Raw genomic sequence first — 27320 nt, 5'->3', positions numbered from 1 at the left:
AGAATAAGCATGATTCCGGGAGCAAGAACAGGCGGAAGCCTCTCTGGGAAGTCCGGCCCGCGACGGCGCAGCACAAAACCGACTGCTGCAGAGGAAGAGGCTTTGGGCAGGGACAGGTCTTGGTGGAGGCGGGGCGGGGAAGAAGCATATGCGCGTGTCCGGAAGTGGCGCCGTGCAGGCGCGTCCCCTTGGCGCCAGAGGGGGTTCCTGGCGCGTGGCAGTACCTGGGAGGGCAGTTCCTAAGGTCGCGGTGGCGGCGGGTTCGGGTCTTTTTCTCGAGAAGTCGCGCAGCGGCTTTTTCACACGGGTTCTGCTTGAGGCCAAGCTGAGGAGTGGCTGTTGGCTTGGGAGACGGAGCGGAAGAGCCAGCCGGGCCGGCCGGGCGCGAGCTCCCAGGGCCCAGCGGCGCAGGCTGAGACAGGGTCTCGGAGGAGAGAGGCCGGAGAAGGCGTCCTGCCCCGGATCTGTCAGAGCAGTTCTGCAAAACGGGGCTGGGCCTGCCGTGGAGCGACGGTGACGCCAGAGAACTGCTGGGAGGCGGTGGCGCCAGGTGGCACCCAATGCTGGAGCCAGGAGGTGAGGCGGAGCGTGGAGGGAGCCATTTGCAGGTGATCCGGCTTCTTGTTCCCGTTTGTCCACTAATGCTGCTGTTTCACTCGGACCAGAAGTCCGGTTATGTTTCCCACAGGTGTTTGGGGACAGATAATCGTCATTTTGAGTAACGAACTCAGAGGTTAAAAAAGGTTTCAAGATGTCAGGCCTGGGTGATTACCACTTACCCCAGGATGCCTGATAGGCCGATGACGTTATAGAGTAGGGAGAAGCGGGCTCCTGGGGAGGAAAACGGGACGTACCCAGGGACTCCTCTGTCGCTTCTCTCCTTCCAGCCCTTCTTGAAGCAGTGAGAGATGCTCGGTAGCGCAGGAAAGCTTGCGGGTAGGCTGAGCCCGGTAGGACTGAAGTTGTGGAGGATAAAGGAGTTCGTATGCAGAAGGCCCCGATTATTGTTAAAGCTGCGGGGGTACCTGCCAGGTCTCTTACTCTGGGTTTTCCTGGCAGGACAAAATAACACTTAACTACTTTGTTTGCCTCTAAGAATTTTAATCATCGAATAAAATAATGTTTTTGAGAACCCCTTGCAGGCAGTACAGAACAAAAGTGTACGGGGTCTTAACCACCAAGGTCGGTGCCATCCTCCCCTAGATCAAGGGGTTCCTGTATTTGGTCTTGCACTTGCAGAATGAGGAGTGCAGTTTCACATCCAGCATTTTCTGTTGTCTTCCCCAGAGACCTGGGAAAGCAGGTTGGATGGTTATCATCCTCCCCATACTGCAAAGAAGAAAATAATGTACAATGGGATTAGGTATGACTCAGTACCAGAAGGTCTGTACTAAGACTAGTATCCAGATCTGTTTACTATTATTCAGATATAATTCACATACCATAACATTCACCCTTTTAAAGTGTACAGTTGAGTGTATTTTATTATTCACACAAGGTTCTGCAACCATCACCAGTATTTAATTCCAGAACATTTTCCTCACCCAGAAAAGAAACCCCATCCCCATAATAGTCAACTTTCCATTACCTCCTTCTACGCAAGTCCCTGGAAACCACTGATCTACTTTTTCTCTCTGTATTTGCCTAAGACATTTCATTTCAGTGCACTCATAAAATATGCGACCTTTTGTGTCTGGGTTCTTTCACTTAGCAGAGTGTTTTGAAAGTTCATCCATGTAATACCATGCATCAGTACTTCCTTATTTTTGTGGGTGAATGATATTCTCTCATATAAATATATCGCATTTTGACTATCCAGTCTTCAGTGAATTTTGTGTGGACATATGCTTTTTTTCCTCATGTGTATTCCTAGGAGTGGAATTACTGTGCCATATAACTCTGTTTAACTTTTTGAGGAACTGCTGAATTGTTTTTCACTGTAGCTGCACCATTTTTGTACATTCTCACCAGCAGCGTGTGAGTGCTCCAATCTCTCTACATCCTCGTCAACATTTGGTATTTTCTATCCTTTTTATTGTAGTAATTTTAGTATGAATGAAGTAGTATCTCATTGTGGTTTTGAACTGCTTTTTCCTAATGACTGATGATGTTGCGTTTCATGTATTTATTGGCCATTTCTATATCTTCCTTGGAGAAATATCTATTCAAATCTTTTCCCCAATTTTCAACTGAGGTATTTGTCCATTATGTCAAGTTGTAAGAATTCTTCATGTATTCTGGATAGTATATCCTGATCACATACATGATTTGCAATATAATATTTTCTATCATTCCGTGGTTTTCTTTCCACTTTTTTTTTTCGCAGCTAGCAATACAGGGGTCCGAACCCCTGACCTTGGTATTATTAGCAGCATGCTCTAACCAAGTGAGCTGACCAGCCAGCCCCGTTTCACTTTCTCGACAGTGTCCTTTGAAACAGAAAGTTTTTAATTATTATTATTTTTTCCTTGTTTTTTAAAGATGACCGGTAAGGGTATCTCAACCCTTTACTTGGTGTTGTCAGCACCACGCTCACCCAGTGAGCTCACCGGCCATCCCTATATGGGATCCGAACCTGTGGCCTTGGTATTATCAGCACCACACTCTCCCGAGTGATCTACGGGCCGGCCCCCAACGTTTTTAATTTTGAAGAAATCCATCTTAACTTTTTTATTGATGTTTCATGTGCTTTTGCTATCATATCCAAGAAATCATTGCCTGAGGTCACAAAGATTTGTTCTTGTTTCCTTCTAAGAGATTTAACTGTTAACGTTATGTCTTTGATCCATTTTGATATCGTTTTTGTATATGTGTGTGGTAGGTGTCCAAGTTCATTCTTTTGCATATGGATACACAGTTCTCTCTGCACCATTTTTAAAACAACAAAAACAATGCTAAGTCTTCCAACCCATGAACATTGGAAGTCTTTCCATTTATTTCGGTCATCTGTAATTTCTTTTAGCAGTGTTTCATAGTTTTAAGTGTATGAGGCTTGCACTTCATTTGTTGAATTCATTCCTAGATATTTTACTCTTTTTGATACTATTGTAAATGGAATTATTTTCTTAAGTTGACTTTTGGATTGTTCACTACTAATACATATAGATATAGAAATTCACTTCTAGTATTTATCTTGTATCCTAACATCTTGCTAAATTATTTCTTAGCTGTAATAGGTTTTCTTGGATTCCTTAGGATTGTCTATATACAAACTCATGTCATCTGCAAATAAAGATAGTTTTGTTTCTTCCTTTCCAATCTTTATGCCTGTCCTTTCTTTTTCTTGCCTAGTTGCCCTGACTAGAATCTCCGGTATAACATTGAATAGGAGTGGTGAGAGCAGACATTTTTGTCTTCTTCCTGATCATAAGGGGAAAAGCTTTCAGTGTTTCACCATTAAGTCTGAGGTTAAAGGTGCATTTTATCAGGTTGAGAAAGTCCCCTTTTATTTCAAGTTTGTTGAGTGTTTTTCATCATGAAAGGGTGAAAGATTTTCTAAAATGGCTTTCTTTGTGTGTCTGTTGAGATGATCATGTTGGGTTTTTTCTTTGTTCTATTTAGGTGGTATATCGGTTGATTGTTTGTATGTCCAACAACCTCACATTCCTGGGATGAGTACTACTTGGTCATTACCTCTTCTTTTGATGAAGCAAATGTCTTAAATTTGCAGAGCCACTTTCTCCAAAGAACTAAGTAATAGATAATATTTGTCAACTGTACCCTTACATGCTAGGCATTGTGCAACTACTTTATCTGAATATCCATATAATCTTCAGCAACCTTCCAGGAGATTATCATGCTCATTTTACAGATGAGAAAAATGAGACTTAGGGAGGTTACATGGTTTGCACACTGCTGGTGAGTGGTGGATCTTGCATACTTGAGAGTCTGTTACACTTTAATGTCTCCCCGCGTCTGAGTGAGCTGATGGAATTTCTGAGGTAGGAAAGAATGGGAAAATTTGCATACGACTGCAGGTCTGCCAGTTCAGCCCTAGTGTCCTTTGAACCCTTTCTTCATAGTGAGAATTGGTGACTATAGGCTGCAAACTTCTATGTCTTATTGATTTCTTTCTCTTCCTCCAGTACCACCTTCTTGGGACCCTGCCCTTCCCCAAAAGGAAGACTCAGGAGAAGGAGGAATGGATTCTAGTCTCTGCACAACTGGGCCCCAGGTAAATTGGAAATTTATTCTAAGAGGCAACCTCTTTTATTCCTAATACTAATGGTAGCATTGGTTTGTGTGAGGGCCAGCCCATGGCTCGCTCAGGAGAGTGTGGTGCTAACACCAAGGCCACGGGTTCAGATCCTATATAGGGATAGCCGGTTAGCTCACTGGGTGAGCATGGTGCTGACAACACCAAGTCAAGGGTTAAGATCCCCTTACCGGTCCCCAATTCACAAAAGTAATTCATGTTCATTTGAGGAAACCTGGAAAATATAGAAAACACGAAAAAGTTAAAGTAACCCTTAATCCCTCAAAGAGGTAGCACTTAACATTTTGATTTGTGTCCTTTCAGTCACGTTCTTCCTTTTCTGTATTTCCTCAAGGTGGGTTTCTCTGCTTTGTCACCTTTTTGTTTCCACTTAGTAGAATTTGATGAACATTTCCCCATTTCATTAAGAGCATTGTACCAAATTGTTTCTAATACATTCGACTGCATAGCCCTTCTGTGAGAGTAGCACCTGTCTTCCCTTCTTTCTTGACTAGGTAATGGTGTATTTATTTTCATTTTTTAAAACTTTGCTTTTGGGCCAGCCTCGTGGCTCACTTGGGAGAGTGCGGTTCTGATAGCACAGAGGCTGCGGGTTTGGATCCCATATAGGGATGACGGGTGCGCTCGCTGGCTGAGTGTGGTGGAGATGATACCGAGCCAAGGGTTGCGATCTCCTTACTGGTCAAAAAAAACAAACTTTGCTCTTGGATTTTTTCATCATTTCTACTCTTTATTAATATATTTTACTCTCTTAATTTTTTGCTTCTGATTTCCTCAGATTTATTAAAAAAATTTTTTTTTTACCGCTTGAGTTTAACCTGAATTTATTTTCTCCTTTCCGTGCTTATATTGAAAGGAATTTTTTCTTTTCTCTTTATTTCTTTTTTGGCAGCTGGTCGGTACAGGAATCCGAACCCTTGACCTTGGTGTTATCAGCACCAAACGCTCCCAATTGAGCAAACCGTCCAGCCCCTACATTGAATATTCTTGGCTGTTGATTTCATTTTTTAAAAAAAATATTTTAAAATGATGATTTTGATTTCTTTGCCCGTTCAGCTGTTGTGTGCTTTATGAGGATGGAGTCCATGTCTCTTGTGAACACAAAATACTGGTATAGTCTGATGGCAGGATGTAGTTGGATAGCCCTGTCAGCTCAACCTTATTAAATTGCTTGGTTCTTCCATATCTTTATTTTTTTGTTTGTTTATTCATTTTGGATTAATTCTCTCAGTCACTGAATTATTTTAATATCTCTCAAAACTGTACTGTTTTAAATTTCTCCTTGTATTTCATACACTTTTTCTTTTATGTGTTATATAATTTTTTGTTATTTGGTTCATGACATTTATATGTTTATATTGGATTTTACTTGCTTGATTATTATAAAGTTACCCAGATATTTTAAATATTCCATATTTATAAAAAATGGCCCTCTTTGTTCCATTTAGTGCATTTCTCAGGGTAAAGGATGGATTGGATGGGCAGGTAAAATTAGAGGTTGGGAGACTAGTTCTAATCTGGAAAATGATGCTGGCTTACAGTAAGGCAGTGGCAGGCAAGTGTAAAGAAAGAGTTGAATTCTCATGATATTAAGAGGTAGAATCCATAGGGGTTGTTGGGGGGTAGGGAGCACTGCAAGAAAGGAGAGGATAACACCCAGATTTCGACCTTGGCCAACTACGTGCCACCCCCTGACCTGGGAATAGACAAGAACAGCAGGTAAATGCGGGTCTCCCTATTGCGCTTTGTTGTGTTGGAGGTTCCTGTGGAACCTGGTTAGGAGATAATTACTGTCTTCTCTTAATGCTGTGTTATAATCTCCTGATTAGTTTTTAATTTGTCCACCTGGCTGCTCCCCCGTCCCCCCCACCAGCACGTAGCAGAGAGTACATTGCATAGAGTAGGCCCCTATTTATGATGAGAACAGCTGGGCTGCCACCTGTATGCCTTCCTGTTCCCACTCTGACTCTCCTGAACTCCATATTTTTGTGTGTTACACAACATCTACACTTGCCGGTCCTACAGTCACCTTAAACTCTGTGAGCCCCAAAACAAAAGCACTTACTTAGCTGACATGGGAATTTACCTTCTTTTTTTTTTTTTGTCGTTTTTTCGTGACCGGCACTCAGCCAGTGAGTGCACTGGTCAGTCCTATACAGGATCCGAACCCGCGGCGGGAGCGTCGCTGTGCTGCCAGCACAGCACTCTACCAAGTGCGCCACAGGCTCGGCCCGAATTTACCTTCTTTCAGTGCTTCTTCTCTTTGTGATGACAGGACCATCTGTCTAGTCTTCCAGGAGGAAACAGCTTTGATTCATCCTCAGATCTTCTCTCATGAAGCCCATTTCTGGCTGTGCATCTAGTCCCTCTATTTGAGCAGGATCCTCTCTCAACTTGTCACTGACACTGTTGGAGTTCTTAACCTTCTCTCCCACCACCATCTCAAGGCACATCTGTCTTCCACCAGCTCCCTTGCCTAAGGGATAAAAGCACCATGTTTATCAAGTCATTTAAAGCTTTTTACGTTCTGACTTCCACCTTTCTAGACCCGTCACCCCTCCACACCCCGACCCTTGCCTTGGACTGCCTGCCATTTCCTGAACATGTGAGGACTTTCTCACCTTCATGCTTTGGATATCCTTCCCTTGCCCTGTGTGGGGAACCTCCTCATTCAATGCCAGCTCAGTGATTGGCTTCTCTCTGTGGTCTTCCCTGGTTGTCCTTCCTCTCCCCTTCGGTTCTCCTAGCAACCAGTTCATCCGTCTCTTTCACACATACTGTTACATTTGGTTCTGTATATACCTGGCTGTCCTGCTGTACTGAGTGATAACCAAATTCACAGGAATATTTGTTAAATGTTTGAAAATTCAGCTTTCACATTTTTTTGATAATTTGCAACTGATCCTTCACTGTATGAATTCACATTCTTTTTTTTTTTTAAAGATGACCGGTAAGGGGATCTTAACCCTTGACCTGGTGTTGTCAGCACCACACTCAGCCAGTGAGCGAACCGGCCATCCGTATATGGGACCCGAACCCGGGGCCTTGGTGTTATCAGCACCGCACTCTCCCGAGTGAGCCACGGGCCGGCCCTGAATTCACATTCTAATTTTTCTTTTTGGTATTGGCTCTTGTATGTTCCGAGCACCTGCTGGTTCTTGCCCAATTACTTCTCATGCACGCACACATTTTCTAAGTATCTACACATAAATTCTACCACAATTTTAAACGTGCAAAGACAAGAGACAGTGTTTTCTTTTTTGGGGGGTGTGTGTGTGTGTGTGTGTGTGTGTGTGTGTGTGTGTGTGTGTGTGTGTGTGTGTGTGTGTGTGTGTGTGTGTGTGTGTGTGTGTGTGTGTGTGTGTGTGTGTGTGTGTGTGTGTGTGTGTGTGTGTGTGTGTGTGTGTGTGTGTGTGTGTGTGTGTGTGTGTGTGTGTGTGTGTGTGTGTGTGTGTGTGTGTGTGTGTGTGTGTCAGAATCCATTATAGTGTTAGGCACATAGAAAGCGATTGATATAATGCTTTTCTTGAACTACCCAGAGATGTGAATCCTTTCACCGATTGATTTCCAGCTTCCCCAAGGCTGCTAGTGTTACGGGCTCCTTCACCTCCACCCTAGATCCTGAGAACACTGGCAAGAAGGAATTTGCTTATTGTTTCAGGGATCCACACCCTTCAGCAGCGTGACTGTACCTTTGACCCAGGATGGGTGGAGGAACCGGGTCCTACTGGGTAAGGAAACTGTTCCTTTAAGATTGAGAATCACGGGTTAGCCAGTTAACCCAGTTGGTTATAGGTTAGTGTTATACCACCAAAATCAAAAGCTGAGATCGCCTTACCGTACAAGCGAGCCGCCAAAAAAAAAACAAAAACAAAAAAATTGAGAATCAGCTCAATTCTGAAAATCTGGCACTTTCTTTCCAGTGTGTAGAGATCTCTTATTGCTGTGATGCACCAGAGGGATAGCGTTTACTCCTCCTTGTTTCCCAGTGGAAAGCCTCTGCATGGCTAGTCAAGAAATAGGCAGTTTCCCTTTGCTTCCCCCAAGGCCACACCTCTCCATTCTCTCCTTTCCCAGGAGGGCTGGGGCATCCCTCAGGTTACTTCCTCCATTTGTTGCTTTTCCCCCCATGGATTTGTCACCCCACTTCCCCTGGATGACAGAGCCACAAAGGATTACTCAAAGCCCATCTCTTCTGAGCAGTGAGAACCTCCGAAGTGGTTAACTTTCCCAGAACCCTCAAGGGAGAGGCATCCCTTCCTTGGGAAATTAACCCCAAATTGGGGTTCTCTTCCTGTATTTATTTTCCAGACCAGGAAGTTACAGGAAGAGAACATAGGTGGGGTTATAGTTTAACAATATAGGCTGGTCACATTCAGTGAAACAAGCCAGATGACATTCCAGTGAGGCAATTAAGTGATCCTATCAACAAAAGCTTCATCTTCAGAAACATTCCTTCACCGTCCAGCAATTTTGCAGTATCTTTACCTTTCAATCAGTAACTATTCTGTCCTTGAGCCAGCAATCTTGCTGTGCAACAAATCTTTATCTTACACCAGTGACTTTATACCCTGAAGAAAATTTCCAGTCCTCCGCAAGGTCAATATTTGACACCGCAAGACTTTGGAAAACCAGGCCCTGTGAAGTACATTTGCTTTAAGAGTCCTCTACACTCCAAATTCAGGAAGTTGCATCTTCTGAAGTAGGGTACTTTATGGACTTAGCTTGGCACGTTGGCTTGACCCCTCCTTGAAACTGTTTCTTTAGTTTCTTGCAAAAAGGCCTTACTGAGACCATGGCACCATGTCTGTCTGTCTTATTTCTTGCAATATCCCCTAATGCCTACACCAAATGAATGCTCAATAAATATCTGTTGGAGCTGGCCAATCAGAGTGTGCTGTTATAACACCGAGGCACCAAGGTCAAGGATTCAAATCCTCTTACTGGCCAGTGCCAAAAAATATATATGTGTATTTGTTGGATGAATGAAAGGAACAACATAACTGGCTAGTTTTATCTGTCCTGAGTTCTGCACGGGTATTTATACTTAGGATGATCTCTAAAGCCTGTGTATTCCCCTTGAAGAGGACTTTCCATTTCCCAGCCTCTCGTGAACTGCAAGTTTGAACAAGGAGAAGGCAAATGGCTGCAGGAGGGAGAAGACCTAAGTACTAGTCCAGGTAAATGGACAAGCACTAAGCCAGGGAAGGTCTTGGGAGCAAAAGCCCCTTTGAACCTCAGTTTGTAACAACCTTGTGAAGCAGCTATTATTATCCCCATTTTACACATGAGGAAATTAAGGTGAGCGACATTAATTTAATGGTTCAAAGACTCACAGCTAGAAAGTGGTGAGGCTGGGATTTGAAGCAAGGTCTGTCTAACTCCAAATCTCACTATTCCTCACCTCCTCCTCACAAGGTCTCATAGGGCTAGGAGATGTCTGGGGCATGTGAGATGTTATGGGCCAGTGGACTAGTATCCTTCCTCCCTGGTGGGGAATGAGAGTCACCTTTGCTGGTCTGACACATTCCCTGCTTGGGGTTCACTTCACTGAGGATCTTAGGTGCCCGACCTTACCCACACTATCAGCTGTGATAGCTCCTGCTACCATCACATCTGGCCCTTAATTGGAATCTACTCCCCCTTTCACCTCTGTGTGGCTGTGCCAGAATTTTCTAAAGGGCTGATACTAACACAGGAAAAATGGAAGAAAGGAAAACCATAGCTTCAGGTGTTTCTCTCTTGCTACCCATCTAACGCTGCTCCCTCCTGCCTTTGTGTCTCAACCTCTGCTCTTGTCGGACCTCTGCAGGGCCTCACTAGCTGGGGATCCAGTCACTTTTAATGTTTGAGACGTAAAGCATCAAAAGTACAAAGGAATTAAATCACATTAACGTAAGAGCATTTTACTGTTTGTTTTGTTTTTTGTTTTTTGGCAGCTGGTGGCCCAGGGATTTGAACCCTTGGCCTTGGTATTACCAACACCACACTCTAACCAATTAAGCTAACCAGCATCCCCGTTTTACATTTTTTAGAAAACTGTAACCTGTTTCTATGTTGCTTTATATCTTTAGTTAGAAAATATTGTTGCTGAAATGGCAATGGGAACAAAGCCTCTGGCCTATTTTGTGTATAGTTCCTCAAAACTGTCTCTTCTTCTTACTGTCTTACTCTCCCCTTCATCTGTCACATTACCTTGGCCCTCGGTGGAGCTCCAGGCACCGCTCATTCTTCCTAACTTTGCCTTTTACCGGGAGCCTCACTAGTCCTGCTGCTGCCTTCTCCGAAGAGCCCTCCTTCCCAGCCCACCCATATTTGTCACGTAGAACCTTTTCACCTGAATTCACAGACCCTGTGTGCAACTTCAGAAATTGGGTGCCGTAGGCCGGCCCGTGGCTCACTCGGTAGAGTGCGGTGCTGATAACACCAAGGCCACGGGTTCGGATCCTATATAAGGATGGCCGGTTTGCTCACTGGCTGAGCGTGGTGCTGACAACAACAAGCCAAGGGTTGAGATCCCCTTACCGGTTATCTTTTTTTTAAAAAAAAAAAAAAAAAAGAAATTGGGTGCCGTGTTTTGTGGCTAAGGGAACAACTGCATTTTTCTGGGAAAAGTGTTCATCACAGTCTCACAGGGGTTCGAGATCATACAAAGGTTACCGTGTTAGTTTTCTAGGGCTGCCATACCAAATAACCGCAAACTGGGTGGATTAGAACAATAGTTCTGGGAGCTAGAAGTCTGAAAGTGAGGTGTCAGCAGGATTGTGGTACCTCTGAAGCCGTCTTAGTCCATTTTTGTGTTGCTATAATAGAATACCTGAAAACAGGTAATTCATAAATAAAAGAGGTTTATTTGTCTCAGGATTCTGGGACAGCTGCGTGTGGTGCGGGCCTCAGGCTGCTTCTCCTTATGGTGAAAATGGTGAGGCATGGCTGACAAAGCAAGAGAGACAAAGGTGCCAGGGTCCTTTTTTAAACCCACAGCTCTTACAGGAACTAATAGAGCGAGAACTCACTCACTACCTACCCCCAGGGAGGGTATTCGTCTTTATGTGAGAGATCCACAACCTATGACTAAACCAGCTCTCAACACGGCCACATTTGGGGTCAGATTTCCACAAAGGCTCTTGGGGGACAACACACCCAACCTCCATCAGAAGCCTCTGTGGGAGGACCCTTCCTTGCCTCTTTGTAGCTTCGGGTGGCTGTCAGCAATCCTCAGTGCTCCCTGGCTTTTAGATGCATCACTCTGATCTCTGCCCCCTTGTCACTTGGCATTCTTCTCTGTCAGTGTCCAAATTTCCCTCTTTTTACAAGGTACACTCTAAACCATTATGGCCTCAACTTGATTGCATCTACAAAGATCCTATTTCCAAATAAGGTCACATTCTGAAGTTCCAGGTCGGCATGAATTTTGGAGAGGACACTATTCAACCCCCTATGGTTACCCCAAAAGGTTCAAATCACCATGTTATCAGAAACAAGTTGGCAAGGGGCGTTACCACCAGGCGTGTGTGCTCTGAGGCAGTAGTTCAGGGCACTAGGAGCAGCTTTGGATGTGTGCCTGAAAGATGCACTCAGTCCTGCCTTACTATCCATTAACCACATGGATTCATGGAAACCGCTGAGTTATGTAGTCACGTTTCCATATTTATGAAGAATGTGTGTAATAAAATCTTCCTTATTTTACAAAATAATATATATTTTTAAATGTTGTCAACCATAGAGTTATATGAGCCACGTGATAGTGAACAGATGTAGTTTGGGACAGGTTTTCATTCTGGCTGTCACAGTATCTAAATACCAGCTGTGTGGAATGGCACCTCTGTTCTGAGACCTGCAGTGCATCCTGGGCATCACTGTGCCTCCGTGTGCCGGGCTCAGGCCCTCCATTATTCCACCCCACACCTCCCAAATGACAGACCCAGGCCTGTAAAGTACCTTTCACCTTGCTGCTCCCTTTGGGGACTATTGTGATGGATGCTGACGTTTCCCCGACCCCGTTGGTCGCTTTTGATTATTATCTTTCATTCAATTACTCATAAGTCAACAAAAGTGCATTAAAGCATTTGGTACACGCCTAGTATCGTTTTAGCTACTATCAGTAGCTAACAGAGAACAAAACATAGTCCCTGCTTACATCTCACATCTTAGTGAAGAACATAAATGAGTGAACATATACTTTTAAGTGATAAGTGCTGTGAAGAAAATAAAGCAGGGTTAGGGGCTGGGGAAACGAAGCTGAGTAAGGGAACAGAAATGAAGTTAGGGAGCTGCTTGAGATCAGATGAAGAGGAACAACCTGTTTGAGGAGGTGACATTGGAGCTGGGATCTGAAGGTAGAGAATAAGCCGGCTACATTCTGGGCCACAGCATGTGCTGAGGCCTTGATGTGGGAGTGAGCTTGGCTTGTTTTAGGATCAGAAAACCTGTGTGGACAGAGCTTAATAAACAAGATGGAGAGGGGTATGCATGGGGCAGATCATGTGGGGAATTATGGCCATGGTAGGCATTTGGATTGTATTACAACTAGGAAAATGAGAACCCATTGCAGAGTTTGAAGCAGGGAAGGAACGATATTTATGTTTAAAAAGAATTCAGCAGATGTGTGGAGTATTCTTGTGGAGACTTTGAGGAGTCAGAAATAGAAGCAGGTAGGCGGCAGCTGTTGCAGGCATTCCAGTGAGAGATGATGGTGGCTTGCTAAGAAGAGGGATTCAGGATATAATTTGGTGTTAAAACCAACAGGACTCACTAGTGGATTGCATTTGGTGTGTAAGGAAAAGGAACATTAAGGCTGACCCTAGTGTTTTACAGGTGGGCGAATGGGAAGACTGACAAAGATGCTGGCTTGCAAGGGAATATCAGGGGCTCTGTTTTGGAGATTACACTCAGGAGGAAATGTGGGCTGAGAGATGGGAATTCATGATGGTCACTTGGGCTTCTGAATTGCCCCTTTCTCCCACTGTTTTTCTTGTCACTTTTCCTCTCCTTTCCTTTTTTTTACTTAGCTAGATGGTCTGTTTTTACGAACTGTCCAACACATCTGTGATTGAATACCAGGTTACATAGGGACACCCTCAATCTGAAAGGAGGACCTATGTGCTCTCAGTAGATTGGTCATCTTGCAATTTATTTTTTTTATTTTTTTATTTTTTTAAAAGATGACCGGTAAGGGGATCTTAACCCTTGACTTGGTGTTGTCAGCACCACGCTCAGCCAGTGAGCGAACCGGCCATCCGTATATGGGATCCGAACCCGGGGCCTTGGTGCTATCAGCACCGCACTCTCCTGAGTGAGCCACGGGCCGGCCCCTCATCTTGCAATTTAGAGGGAAATCTGCTTTTAATGCTTAGGACCATTCTGGGTCCTTCATGTGTCTTAACTCATTTAATCCTTACAGTAATTCTGAAAGGGAGCTGCTTTCACACATGAGAAATTCAAGGCAGAGAAAGATTAAAGAATTTGCCCAAAGTCACACAACTAATGAGAGGTGAGCCAAGACATAACCCCAATCAGTCTGTGTCCAGATTCTGTATGAAATTCAAAAAAGGAGTACCTAGAACTAACCCTGCTCCTCTCTCCTTTCAGAAATAGGGCAGCTAACACCTGAATGTCTCTGAAAAACCATCTTGGTCTAAATCACCTTGGTTCTAAATTTTATGATTTAGAACAGAAATGTTCTGGTGAAAGAGGTGAAACTGTAAGAGCTTGGCCAAACTCCTTAAGCATTTCTTCCACCAAGGGTATATAGGACTATTGCTTTTCTAACTTTTTTTCAGGCTGGAAGATTGTATCTCAGTCACCACCCCAGCAAACCATTTCTGAAGAATCATTTCCAGACATGAGTGTAGAGATGGCCCCTGGAGAGTCAGAGCACAGAAAGTGTGAACTTGGGAAGAGCTTCAGTCTGAGACCAGTCCTTTCACTACAGCAGACAGTTCCTAAAGAAGTGAGTCCTCACGAACGTGAAACACACTCTAAGAGATTTAAGAATTTACAAGTAATTAAGCCTCACAGAGCGGGAGCGTACACATGTAATGAGTTTGGCAAACCCTTCAGCTACTGCTCCTCCCTTTCTGAGAAGCAGAAGAGCCACACTGGGGAGAAACCCTATGAGTGCAGTGAGTGTGGGAAGGCCTTCAGGCAGAACTCCTCTCTTCTTCAGCACCAGAGGATCCACACGGGAGAGAAGCCTTACAAATGCAGTGAATGTGGAAGAGCCTTCAGCCAGAACGCAAACCTCAAAAAACACCAGCGAACCCACACTGGAGAAAAGCCCTACAAATGTAGTGAGTGTGACAAAGCCTTCAGCGACTCTTCAGGCCTTGTTCAGCATCAGCGAATTCATAGTGGAGAGAAACCCTATGAATGCAGCGACTGTGGGAAGGCCTTCCGTCACACTGCTAGCCTCACAAACCACCAGCGGACTCACACTGGGGAGAAGCCCTACAAGTGCAGTGAGTGTGGGAAAGCCTTCAGTTACTATACAGTATATATTCAGCACCAGAGGATTCACACAGGGGAGAAACCCTACAAATGTAGCACATGTGGGAAGGCCTTCACTCACAGTACACACCTCACAGACCATCAGAGGACTCATACGGGAGAGAAACCCTACAAGTGCAGTCAGTGTGGGAAGGCCTTCAGCCAGAGTATACATCTTGAAAGCCACCAGAAGACCCACAGTGGGGAGAAGCCATACAAATGTAATGAATGTGGGAAATTATTCAAGAAGACCTCAGCCCTTATTCGACATCACATAATTCACACTGGAGAAAAGCCCTACGAGTGTAATGAGTGTGGAAAAGCTTTTAACCAGGGTTCATCCCTTAGTCGGCATCAGAGGACTCACACTGGTGTGAAACCCTATGAATGCAATGAGTGTGGAAAGGCATTCAAGTGTAGGTCAGCTTTCACGAGACATCAGAGACTCCATGCTGGAGAATAGCTGGGAACACAGTAAGTAGGTGGAGAAAGCCTCAGATATGCCAACTCATAACTCAACATCTAAGTCAGGGCAGGTGGGTGGGGCTCTCAGAGAAATGCTGAGGGCTTGAAAGCATCTGGGGATGACATTTGACTTTCATAGTCTGCAGTGCACAGCCACATGCAAAAGCTCCTGTAATAGGGCCAGCCTGTGGCTCACTCGGGAGAGTGTGGTGCTGAGAACACCAAGGCCGCGGGTTCGGATCCTATATAGGGATGGCCGGTTAACTCACTGGCTGAGCGTGGTGCTGACACCAAGTCAAGGGTTAAGATCCCCTTACCGGTCATCTTTAAAAAAAAAAAAAAAATTTCATTTAGTTTTAGTGGTTTACCTATATCCAGAGAGTGGGCCAGAGCACTTTATGTGGCAAGCACTCCAAAAGCCTTGGTTTATTAGGGATAAGTGATTAAATCAACGAGTGAAAAACTTGGTTCTTTACATGAAGTTCAGGTATTTTTCCCAGTGTTTCTAATTTCCCCCTGAAGTAATGAGAACTACTGCAAAAGAATGAAGAGCATTGGCGAGAAATGACTAGTTGAGAAATATTAAGGTATCCAGTTTATGGTAGTAAATGCAGGTGAGGAAAAGGATTCCAGGACCAACTATTAAATACTAGAATCTCCTTGGGGAGAAAATACTCCTTAATGCTGGAAAGATAGGAAAACTCGCAAAAGCACCATTAGGTGCGAACTGTTGCAGAGAAAGCAGACCCAGAGAATAGTGGGACTGAGAATAGAGGATGCTGCTAATGAAGTCCGTCAGCAAGAGGTACATCCCATTCTGTGGAGGCCTCAACAGGAAGGGCCACTAGAGCGGCAAGATATGAGACAGCCACGCTTGACTTGGAGGCAGGTCAGAGATGGCACCTAATTCAAATTATTCCTGATGGAAAGTACGTTTCCTTTAGGAGATGCAGATTTTCACCGTAGGCCGCTTCCTCTCCGTCATTTTAGTTTAACCACTGTTCTCACACCCAGTTGGTGTGGTCTCATCTCAGGGCTTTGGCTAGCCAACCATTGAATATCAGAGACAGGCTCCCAGTGAGTGGCCTTCAGTGTAAGGGAAGCTGCCTTAGCTTGGTTTCCTTGCTCCCTGTGCCTTGTAGGGCACAGAAATGTTTACTCTACTCACTGTCGACTTCAGGTAGTCCCTTCCAACCTGATGTGATTAAAACCACTGCCTAAAAAGGACCATGTGCAAAAATTAATGAAGGCAAAGAAATGACAACTGTTGGAGAATTCAAGTTCTTAAGGCAATATTTTCCACCTCACTTTAGTCTGGTACCCACAAGCCCTTCCAGGTAGTGTTTCAGGCTGCTGAGGTGTAGTCTCTCACGATACCAAAGTGTGTTGAGGATCATCAAAAAGTGAAAGGGACTGATAAGCACAGACACTTACAAAGGTGACTAGAACAAGTTGAGAGATCTGGAAAACAGGTGACACAATACGTTTGAAAATAGTCTCTACTGGGATAAATTCTAGAGAAAAACCTGTGAACTTGTTAACAGAGGTAGGCTAGTTCCTGCAGCAGGCCTGAGCCTCACTTTCACATGACCTAGGGATGAGTATGAAAGGGTAATAATCATCAGGTTTCTTTGATATGTCAGTGATTTTAAATGTCAGCCTCCCCCAACGTAGATGAAATTCATGTGAGATGGAAAGCTGTTTTCTCATGTTCATGCTGAACTATAGGTTTTCTTTCTGGCCAATAACATTTTTCCTATGTAGAGATCCATAAAGTGTCTACAGTGTGTTCCTTTCTAGGTGTCTTCTGAGTTTTTCCCATTTAGGGCAGAATCTGTTACCCATGAGAGCTTAATACCCAGACTTACTTCACAGTTTTTACCACTGATACCCCCGCACCCACAAAGGACCTAGCTCCGCCTCAAGGAAGATGCCACACAAAAAACGCCACGGGTAGTCAAAGGATCCTTTATTAAAATATTTTCCTTTGTACTTCTTAACTCTGTGGGGAAGAAAAACCTCCATCAGTAAAAGGAGTTAAGAAAAAAAAAAGATTTCCCAACCCTACCCACTGTCCATTTCTAGAACTTTCCAGCATGAACACATTAGCTGCTCCTTCCCCAGCTTTCACCCCTATTATAACCAAATGACACTGATGCAGAAGTCACTTACACCTGGGCATTCCACTGCGCCACTGTTGATGTCATCTATGATGTCATGAGGGTGGCGACCATCAACATTGCAGCCCACAGACTGGGCAGTCCCCAGGATCTCTTTAATGGTTCCTATCATTAAAAGGTGGCATCAGAGCAGCTCCCCGTCCCTCACAATCCTCAGATATGGGGGCAGATACTTTTGAATTTCACAGCAGGCAAGGAAGCAGTGATATTCCTGCAGCTCTAAAACTAAAAGTTTACATTCTGTCTAGTTACATAAACGATGAATTCAAAGTCCCCATGGATCCCCTGCTGCCCAGATTAAACATATCCAGCTCAAGATCTCATTCCTTCAAATCCAGAAAATACTGAAGCACTCCCAATCTTGGGTCTTACTGAGTCCCATTTCAGTAAGAAGAACGTTAACCACTCAGTGAAAGCACATGAAATTTCAGTTAAGGTGGTTACATGTTGTCCTGCTCTTACCAGAGAGTTCTCTGGCTAATGATCTGTGCCGCATCTGTCGGGCAATATTGACGATCTCATCAAACGTGATATTTCCATTGTGTTTAACTAGGGGGGTGGGGGGAGAAGACAGCAAACACTTTGTTACAATTTGAGGCCAGAGCAGCCCTCATAATGTTCCCCTTCACCTGTTTCTAGGTTGTTCCCATGCTTTCAGCACAGAGTCATCCACACGAAGAACAACCCTGTTTCCTAAGCTGGGCTTAGTGTCAGCTCACCACTGGATTGCATCAGCCAATAGAGAACTGGTCAGGTGCAGTGGCGGGTGGCTAAGGGCAAAACAAAATCTTTATCTGACATGGAAGGGATGTTATGTTTTAAAGATGAGAAAACGAGCTCACATTACTGGGCTTAGTTAAGCTGCCCAGTGTATTGGCAGCTGTGACTGGTCTCCTGACTACACTTGACTGTTCTCGGTTACTTCCCCTGTCTACTGCCTTTTCCCTCCTACATGGACTGTGAGTGAGACCTGCCCCACACAGGGACTGGGGAAAGCACATGGCAGTGCCTGGTCTAACAGCCTTAACCAAATCACCACCCAATCCCTATGCCAACCCCTTGTTTCATTAAAGGGAAAACACGCAGCCACTGGGCATACAACATCAATCATAAACCACTACTACAACAAATCCGAGAAAAAGGGCAACTCACTGTTTTTTTGTTTCTTTCTATCTCTTGGTGGTTCCTTGAGGGCTTTGATGATCAAGGCAGAAGCAGATGGTACCACCTCAATCTGCAGAAGAAATTCTTGATGTCAAGAACAATACTACCACTGCAGGAAGACCACTAATGCCATGCACACTGGCTCTCAGAGACCAGACAGCCAGACACTGGGCTTACTGTATGTGCTCAAGTAATTTTCACAATCTGAAAACATGTTCCTAGGATACATCATGTTAAGTAGTTTGCCAAATGTTACACAAGTGATAAGAGTTAATATTTGGACCCAAGTCTTCCCTAGCTAGGTTTATGCTCTTGACAAAGCCTTCCCACAAAGATAACACTGCTCACAGCTCACCACTGGCAGCAAAGAAACCTATCCAGGAATCCCAGAGGGTGGCTACCTCTACACTCCCACAAACCAAGCGCCAGAAATCAATACCTGGGCCTGTCTGTTCTGAATGGTCAATTTCACTGTAATCCTCAGACCTTTCCAGTCACCGGTTGCCTTGGCGATGTCATCACCAACCTTTTTTGGAGACTGTAGAAATATAGGGACATAATTACCTTGTGCCTGAAGTTGGACCACACCCTTAACACCTGTCCAGTGGTGTGCACTTTGCAATACCCCAAAGCTTCCTTATCCAGGACGGAGGAAGCTGAAGCACATCGTGGTACCTACCGAATCAAAGCACAGCTATCACCTCTATGAAAATTGGGAAAATAGAGCTGGGGGGTTAAGTGTATCCATGGGCTAATGGCCACAATGGTGCACAGTCCCTTACTTACCCTCTCATAAGGGAATATGTGGTAAGCAGGGGTTTTTAACCCTAGTTACACTAGAATCACCTGAGGAGTTTTAAAGATACTAAGTTCCCATGTCAGAACAATCCGATCCATCTGGGGGATGAGGATCTGGGCATTTGCTACTTTAAAATTCCCGAGTAACCATTAGCTTCAACAGGAGGGTTGTCCCATAAGTGACAGCTGACCTAAGGGCCAAGGAAGAGTACGAAGACACTGGCCACGCAAGATGGGGGGGGGGTAGTGTCAAGGATAGGTGATAAAGGCCTAATGACATTCTGGGAAATACAAGTTCAGTAAAAGCAGAGTATAAATTGGAGAGAAAAGCAGGCAGAGGGGACTGGTGATCAGTAAGGACTAAGTAAAGCCGGTCGTATTAACCACTACGTTACATTTACAGCACTGGAAACATAAGCACTGTTATTCACAAAGATATTCGCCCACACCCCATTTAATCCTCCCGACAGTGCTATAACAATTTCCCCGACCAGGAAACAGGTTAAGTGGGATGCTCGACGTCACCAAGCCATTCCTGACTTCAAACCCCTCACACTTGGCCTCCTCGGGCCCAGCCCTCAAGAACACCAAACGCAGCAGTTGAGACACGTGTTAAGTGAGCGACTGTAAGGTATCGGATCGATTTTTCAAGTATGACCTTCCTGCGGTACCTACTGCTAGTTCAATGGCTCAGGTGAAGTCGGGAGTGACAACGCAAGCCAACGATGAGACACTGGCACAATTATGTTTGCGCAAACCAGGGCTTAACTGTGCTCTCATCTGAATCAAGAAACGCCCCTTGGCCAGGGGAACTTACCAGACCCAGGGGGCCGATCTTGGGGGCCAGGGCAGACGTGGCCCCTACTTCGCCACCGGTGCACCTCAGGTACACTGGGAGAAAGCAAGGATTAGTGCCTCTGCAGAGGGCGCCCCCGAGCCACATCCCTCTCCCCTACCTTTCCGGGGCTGGTCACAAAACCCTTTGCCTCTTCTCCAACCGGCACCAAAAGTCCCAGCAGCGAGCGAGGAAGGCCACCCGTTCCTCCCCCGGGCGTGGGCATCTCTGAGCCCAGCGCGGGCCGGCGCGGAGGCGGCCCCGGCCGCGGGCGAACCCAGTCGGGAGAGCAGCAACGCCCGGAGACAAGCCTTACCCTAAGGCGTGCTGAAAGCCACCGCAGGTCGTTGGGTCCTCCCTCCCTGTTTACACGTGGGGAGGCCGAGGCCCAGAAAGGCTGGGCCAGGACCGCCCAGTGCTGGAAAGGCCTCCAGGAGGCGGCGGCTTTAGAGCCTGACAAGGGACAGGAACGAGCGGCGGGAGGAGGGTGCTCCATCCCGCAGCCCGGGACACAGCTAGGGCACGCACCGACTTTGATCTCGCTGGGGTCGAACTTAGGCGGCATGGCGGAGGCGGATGGTGTCGGATGAACCCGGACTCGGGACGACCGAAGAAAGTTGCACCACGACCTCCTGCGAGCCGAAAGCCGGAAGGCCGGAAGCCGCCCGGACCCCGCCGGAAGTAGGCCGGACAACGCGAATCTCGCGAGAACTCCGGCTCCGCCCATGCCAGTGATGCCCTAGCCGCTGTTTTTCTTGTGCGCAGGCGGCAGAGAAGAAGGGGCTGCTCCTGTGGTCCTGGGTTCTGCTGTTCCCACGCAGCTTATCGTGAGCGTCACCCTAGGGTCCCTGTCACCCAACCCCAGGACCCCTCCCGTCCGTTGAAGGGTCCAGGACTGAAGCACTAGTCAAGAGATGTTTCCTTAGATTTTATTCTTTTCCATCAAAAGATACATTAGCCTCAACATAGTCTCCAAGAGTTAAAGATTTTAGATAGAACGTGTACGCACCGATCCCGAGGATACTGGAAGAGTCTGGCATTCTGCAGCGACTGATAGGGCTCACCATAGGGACAGGATGTATTGGACAGGGCAGAGCAGGGCAGTCTTCTGCCAGCTACTTGAAGGGAGAGCTGACCACATCCCCAGCAACATTCCTCCCCAGACTCGCCCCTGGGCTTAGCACTTCCTCCCCATGAGCATTTTGCCCTCGTTCACCTCCTGCCCATTACTCCCTCACATGAATGCCGCTCAGAGAACAAATTAACTGGCAGAAGGGGAGATACTTACACTTTTTTTTATCTTATCTTAGATTCCATTTGGGGCTTTTGCAACATGCAAAGTTCTACAGAAAAAGGTAAGATGGGTCTCCATTCTCAGAGAATTGTTCACTGCATGTTTGCCCCTTTGAAACCAGGTGGGACTTCTAGGAGCCACCTTGCTGGCATAGCCACGTCCCTTCTCTCTGGCTCCCAGCCTTCCGGCCTGCAGCAGGTGGTTTCGCAGTTAGGAGGGCAGGCGTTGGGGTTGGACAGCCCTGGATCGCATCCTGGCTCTGCCTCTCACAGGCTTCATGACTTGGGAAACTCCCTTAGACTCTTACATCTCAGTTTCTTCATCTGTGAAGTGAAGACGTCCATAGTTCTACTTTCTCAGAGATACTGTGAGAATTAAATGGGATCGATAAGTAGATAGACAGAGGAGTATAATGCCAGGTGTCTCTCGATAGTGGTTGTCTGACCTTGGGGCATTCACTTCATTGCTGTGAGCCTCAGTTTCCCCATTCACACAGCATTGACATTGTGGACAATGCTGAGCCCAGGCAGCAGGACTTCCTGCCAGCCTGTCCTCCACTTTCTTGAGCTCCAAAGCTGGATGGAGACAGAACAGGTGTAACTGTGGGCCTGGTAGGCTCGGGTCCACGCCCAGGGGTGGGGTGGGGTGGCCTTGCCCATGATCCCGTGGGGGCCTCCTGCCCTTTTCCCTCGTCCCCACGTGGTCTTTCCTCTCTCTCTGCAGGAGGTCTTCAGGCCTTACTGACCCTTCTGTCTCTCCTCTGCCTTCTGTGTCTGCAGTGTCCTTTTCACCTTGTTCTATGTCCCTGAAACCAAAGGAAGGAGTTTGGAACAAATCACAGCGCATTTTGAGGCATGGTGATATCCCTTTTGTGTGAGTGGCTGTCCCTCCTAGCTGGGCCAGCTTTGAACTTCACGGGGAATGGAGCCAGCCTTTGGCTCTGAGCTGAGCCTGAGCTCGGGGCCCTTGACAGTCCCAGGCCCTAGAGAAGTCGGGATCCAGGAGCACAGTCACTGGGAGCCTTGGCCTCCTGGTCCCTCTTTCGTGTCCAGCTCACAGCAGCCTATACCCAGAGCTGTCAGGTTCACCAGCCTCCGGGTCCAGTTCCTGCTGCTGCTGTGGGGACTCAGGACTATTTGGGAGGAGCCCTGTGGTCAGCCCTCCACACGCCGCCTCCTTCATGACACTATAGCAGCAGGGGTTGGGGGGCAGTTCTTGGCTCCTCGTTTCCTGGCTGGATATGCTTTTGGAGGCTGGGTGCTGGGCACCTGGTTGCTCCTCTCAAGTGGCTGCATTATCAGGAAAGAACTTCTTCAAATTAAGATTTGACTCAGAAAATCAAGTCACGACCTCTCTGTGTAAGTCTAGTTTGAGAAGGGTGTATTCTGTCCTTCTGTAAACCAGGCCTCTTGGGCCTGCCCAGAGCATCCTATTCATTTACTTCCTCGTGCTCAGCCAAGCTTGCTCTTGGCATGTGGAGGTCATGTCTGTCTCTTTCCTTGGGCTCAGGGCCGTGGGTCATTAGCCATCAAATCTTGTTGGGGTTCAAAAAAACACAAAAGCCCTCTTTTTCTGTTGACTTTAATAGAGCCAGAAGTATTTTAGAAATTACCTTTGTTATTCATTATCTATGTTTATTGTAGGAAATTTAGAAAAAAGATTTATTTAACATAACAACTTATTTTTATAGCAGCTTAACCATTTGTCCTAACTACATTATAAATATTAGCTCATTTATTTGGATAAATAATAAAATTATTCACAGCCACCCCTTCCCAGAAATAACTGTAAAGATTTTCGTTCCGTCTTGAAAGATCTGCAACACACATCTCTGTCTAGTGTCACTGAACAGAAGGGACGAGTCTTCCCATTTCGAATCTCCCCTGTCGTCTTCCAGACCGTGCGGTTCCCGTATGCTTCCACCTTGACATTCACCATTAAGTCATGTAATGAGGCCACTTCATCAAAGGGAGAAGAAAGAATTGCAGTATGGGCCAGGCAGAGGGGTGGAGACTGCAGGACTCCAGGGTCAGTTTCCAGAAGATCCTGCAGCAGCTGCTCTCATTTCAGTAAAATGTGTGAAACCAGGCACAGGACCCTGGACAGCTTTCATCTGCCACAAAATCCAAATTCCCTGGGGCCTTCCAGAAGTGGGGCCACATCCGTGTGCAGGAGCATCTTCCATGTCAGTAACCACATGTCTGCATTCACGTTCCCGATGCCTGCGCAGCGGTCCCTTGGTTGGGCTGAGAACCGTAATGTGTTTCCCTCTGGTAATGGTAGTAGTAGCGAATTTTCAAACACTTTTTTTCTTCTCCCCAGACTTGTTATAAAAGTTATGTTTATATGTGCTTATTGTAAACCATTTAACAACAAAAATACAGTAAAAAGTGAAAGTGTCCCAGTGCTCCCTAAGCCCACTCCCTAAAGTGGAGGCACTGTAATGACGTGCTGTGCGTTTCCGACTTCGCCATGCACACATTTCATCTGAAACCTGGGGTTTTTTATCTCACAGTATATCTCGAGCACCTTTCCATGTTCACGCATACAGATCTACTGCCGAGTAAAGGTTGCCAAAGAAAAATTTGACCCAGAAAATCAGGCCGTGCCTTTTTTTGTTTGAGCTCCCAAAGGCAGGGTGGATTCCAGTTCCTCCCTATTTTTTACATGAATTTGGCTTTAACAACACCAACAAAAACTTTAGAAACATTATGTATCAGACACATGAGAACTTGTTCATTTATTTCTTTCCTTTCACACCCCAGCCCCTGATTTTCTATTCTCTTTCTGACACTTCTGGTAGATATCGTACATCCTTGTCTTTTCTCTCTTAATTTTTCACTCATATAGTCTATGTTTTAGTGTCTTTCCTTTGTGTTGTAGGAATTTTTTTTTTTTTTCACTTCTGGCTCTTTTACCCAATGTTCTGTTTTGTCCACCAAGTTTTAAAATAATTTTGATCCTTTTATTGAGACCTGTACTATAGCCCAGAACATGGTCTATCTTGGTGAATGTTCCATGTGCACTTGAAAAGAATGTGTATTCTGCTGTTGTTGGGTGGAGTGTTCTATAAATGTCAGTGAGGTCAAGCTGTTTAACAGTGTAGTTCAGATCTACATTATAAAGGGTTCTCCAAAGAAACAAAACCACTGGGGGGCGTTGGTGTGTATATATATAGAGAGAGATATATACACAGGAACAGTTTTGTTATAAGGACTTTCAGTTATGGAGGCTGAGAAATCCCAAGATCTGCAGGGGAGTTGGCAAGCTGGAGACATAGAACAGCTGATGGTGTGAGTTCCGGTCTGAAGGCCAGCAGGCTAAGACACAGGACGAGCAGATGTCTCGGTTTCAGTCTGAAGGCAGGAAAGACCGATATCCCAGCTTTAGGCAGTCAGGCAGGAGGACGTCCCCCTTACTTGCTAATCAACATTTTTGATCTGTTCAGGCCTTCAATGGATTGGACGAGGCCCACCACATTGAGGAGGGCAATCTGCTTCACTCAGTCTGTCAAATCTTAATTTCTATCAAAAACACCTTCATAGAAACACCCCGAATAATATTTGACCAAATATCTGTGTACCCTGTGACCCAGTCAAGTTGAAACATAATATTAACCATTAGGGCTGGCTGGTTAGCTCAGTTGGATAGAGCATGGTGCTGATAACACTAAGGTCCAGGGTTCAATTCCTGTACCAGTCAGCTGCCAAAAACTAAACAAAAAACCATCCCATCTAACTCCTAACAGATTTCTGTCCACTTGTTCTTCCAGCTGTTGAGAGAAGGATGTTCAGATCTCAACCTGTAAATGTGGGTTTGTCTAGTTCTGCAGTTCTGTCAGGATTTTCTTCGTGTACTTTGGAGGTCTGTCACTAGCTGCCTGCACATTGACAATTGTTGCATTCTCCTGACTACTTTGTCCTTTATTATTAATAAATTACTGGTTTGCTCAGTTCGTTAGAGTACAGCCTTATAACCCCAAGGTCACGGGTTTAGATCACTGTACTAGCCAGCAGCCATAAAAAACATATAGGACAGGGCCGGCCCGTGGCTCACTCGGGAGAGTGCGGTGCTGATAACACCAAGGCCCCGGGTTCGGATCCCATATACGGATGGCCGGTTCGCTCACTGGCTGAGTGTGGTGCTGACAACACCAAGTCAAGGGTTAAGATCCCCTTACCGGTCATCTTTTAAAGAAAAAAAAAAAAAAAAAAACATATAGGACAGAGCCGACTACTTATCTCAGTTAGTTAGAACATGGTGCTGATAACACCAGGGTGCAAGGTTCCATCCCTGTACCAGACAGCTGCCAAAAAAAAAAAAAAATGACATTTTCATCACCCCACAAAGTTCCCTCATGTCCCTTTGCAGTCTGTCTCTTCCCTACAACTATGCCCTGGATACCAGTGGTCTCTGTTCTATCTCTGTAATTCTGCTTTTACAGAATTCCATAAAAATGCGATCATGTGCTTCGTACTCTTTTGTGTCTGAGTTAACTTGGCTTAGTCCTTTTTAGATTCACCCACATGGTCACATGCATTGGTAGTTCATTTTTTTTGGTGAGGAATATTCCATTGGACATTTGTTCTATTTCTAATTTGGGGCTGTTATGAATAAAGCTGTAAATATTTCCACACAAGTCTCTACATGGAGTGGAACTGCTGGGTCATATGGTAAACTTATGTTTATTTTAAGAAGCTGCCAACCTGTTTGTATTAGTCCGTTTTTGTTGCTTGTAAGATAATACTTGGAACTGGGTGATTTATAAAGAAAATGACATTTTTTGCTTACAGTTTCCAAGGCTGGGAAGTCCAAAGTCTATCTGGTGGTGGTGGCAGTGACCCAAGGGTCTCACATTGGAAGATGGTGAAAAAGAAAGAGCAGAGAGAGTCAGAGACAGAGTCTCCTCTTCTTTTAAAGCCCTCAGGGGCTGGCCCATGTCTCACTCGGGAGAGTGTGGTGCTGATAACACCAAGGCCATGGGTTCAGATCCTATATAGGGATGGCCAGTCCCCTCACTGGCTGAGCATGGTGCTGACAACAACAAGCCAAGGATTAAGGTCTCCTTACCAGGGGCTGGCCTGTGGCTCACTCGGGAGAGTGCGGTGCTGATAACACTAAGGCCCCGGGTTCGGATCCCATATAGGGATGGCCGGTTTGCTCACTGGCTGAGCGTGGTGCTGACAACAGCAAGTCAAGGGTTAAGATCCCCTTACCGGTCATCTTTTAAAAAAAAAAAAGATCTCCTTACCAGTCATCTGTAATTAATTAATTAATTAACTAACTAACAAACAAACAAAGAAACAAACTCTCAGAACCACACCCTTGACCACCATTTCTAATCTATTCACTACTGTAAGGTCCTACGATCCAATCTCTTTAAGGCTCCACCATTCAATTAAGATAACAGAATTTCCCACTGTCTTAACAGTCACAGTGGGGGCTGAGTTTCTAATACAGAAAGCTTGGGGGACACAATTCAAGCTTCAGGGAGTCTGGGAGGGACATAATTCAATCCACTACACTGTTTTCCAAAGAGACTGTGCCATTATACTTTCCCACCAGGCGAATCTGAGTTCCAGCTGCCCCCATCCTTGACAACACTTGGTATTTCCTATTATGAATAAAACTACTTTCATATTTCTAGGGTCCCCCAGTTCCCTCCACTTTCTTTCTCTGTCCTCATCAAAAAGCAGAGTGCCTTGACCCCTCTGACACCTGGCCAGCTCCATATTCTGCTCAGCAGGCTGGAAACAAATCCAAGGACTTGAACATTCCCAGGCACTGATCAAGGTATCTAGGTTGTTATAAGACACTAAAAGAAACTGACCGTGGCACTGAGCCAAACTCCTGAGACCCTCTTATAAAGTCCACACCCTG

At 45.6% G+C, this 27320-nt stretch overlaps 2 protein-coding genes, 1 non-coding gene and 1 pseudogene across 8 annotated transcripts; 2 read left to right on the top strand and 2 right to left on the bottom strand.

Moving 5' to 3' along the window:
* Positions 1-24222, top strand: part of LOC134366061 (solute carrier family 2, facilitated glucose transporter member 8-like) — a 38558-nt pseudogene extending 14336 nt beyond the window's left edge.
* On the top strand, positions 116-16944 carry LOC134366059 (zinc finger protein 79-like). 5 transcript variants are annotated; one of them, XM_063082474.1, is made up of 5 exons: positions 116-576; positions 4086-4174; positions 7878-7947; positions 13999-14168; positions 14301-16944. In XM_063082474.1, the coding sequence occupies exons 1-5, from the start codon at positions 561-563 to the stop codon at positions 15165-15167; spliced, it is 1212 nt and encodes a 403-aa protein (XP_062938544.1). In that variant the 5' UTR covers positions 116-560; the 3' UTR covers positions 15168-16944. The 5 variants fall into 5 exon arrangements, with proteins under 5 accessions (XP_062938544.1, XP_062938542.1, XP_062938543.1 ...); XM_063082472.1 differs by having other exon boundaries at positions 117-576; positions 13999-16944; XM_063082473.1 differs by having other exon boundaries at positions 118-608; positions 13999-16944.
* LOC134366062 (large ribosomal subunit protein uL11) lies at positions 1112-20826 on the bottom strand. Of its 2 annotated transcripts, none has more exons than XM_063082477.1 (7): positions 20675-20826; positions 20129-20202; positions 18953-19051; positions 18502-18583; positions 17812-17898; positions 6458-6692; positions 1112-1329 (listed from the first exon to the last, which is right to left on the bottom strand). In XM_063082477.1, exons 1-6 carry the CDS (start codon positions 20709-20711, stop codon positions 6502-6504), a joined length of 570 nt encoding a protein of 189 aa, XP_062938547.1. In that variant the 5' UTR covers positions 20712-20826; the 3' UTR covers positions 1112-1329; positions 6458-6501. The 2 variants fall into 2 exon arrangements, with proteins under 2 accessions (XP_062938547.1, XP_062938548.1); XM_063082478.1 differs by lacking the exons at positions 1112-1329; positions 6458-6692 and adding exons at positions 17124-17171; positions 17342-17454.
* On the bottom strand, positions 17988-18116 carry LOC134366322 (small nucleolar RNA SNORA65). Its single transcript, XR_010022299.1, has one exon. It is a non-coding gene; the product is annotated as a small nucleolar RNA SNORA65 (small nucleolar RNA).
* Positions 24223-27320: the final 3098 nt, after the last annotated feature.

This window comes from Cynocephalus volans, chromosome 17 (assembly GCF_027409185.1).
Source record: "Cynocephalus volans isolate mCynVol1 chromosome 17, mCynVol1.pri, whole genome shotgun sequence".
NCBI classification, from domain to species: domain Eukaryota; kingdom Metazoa; phylum Chordata; class Mammalia; order Dermoptera; family Cynocephalidae; genus Cynocephalus; species Cynocephalus volans.
The sequence above is the reverse complement of the archived record's forward strand: the minus strand, read 5'-3'. Positions and strand labels throughout refer to the sequence as shown.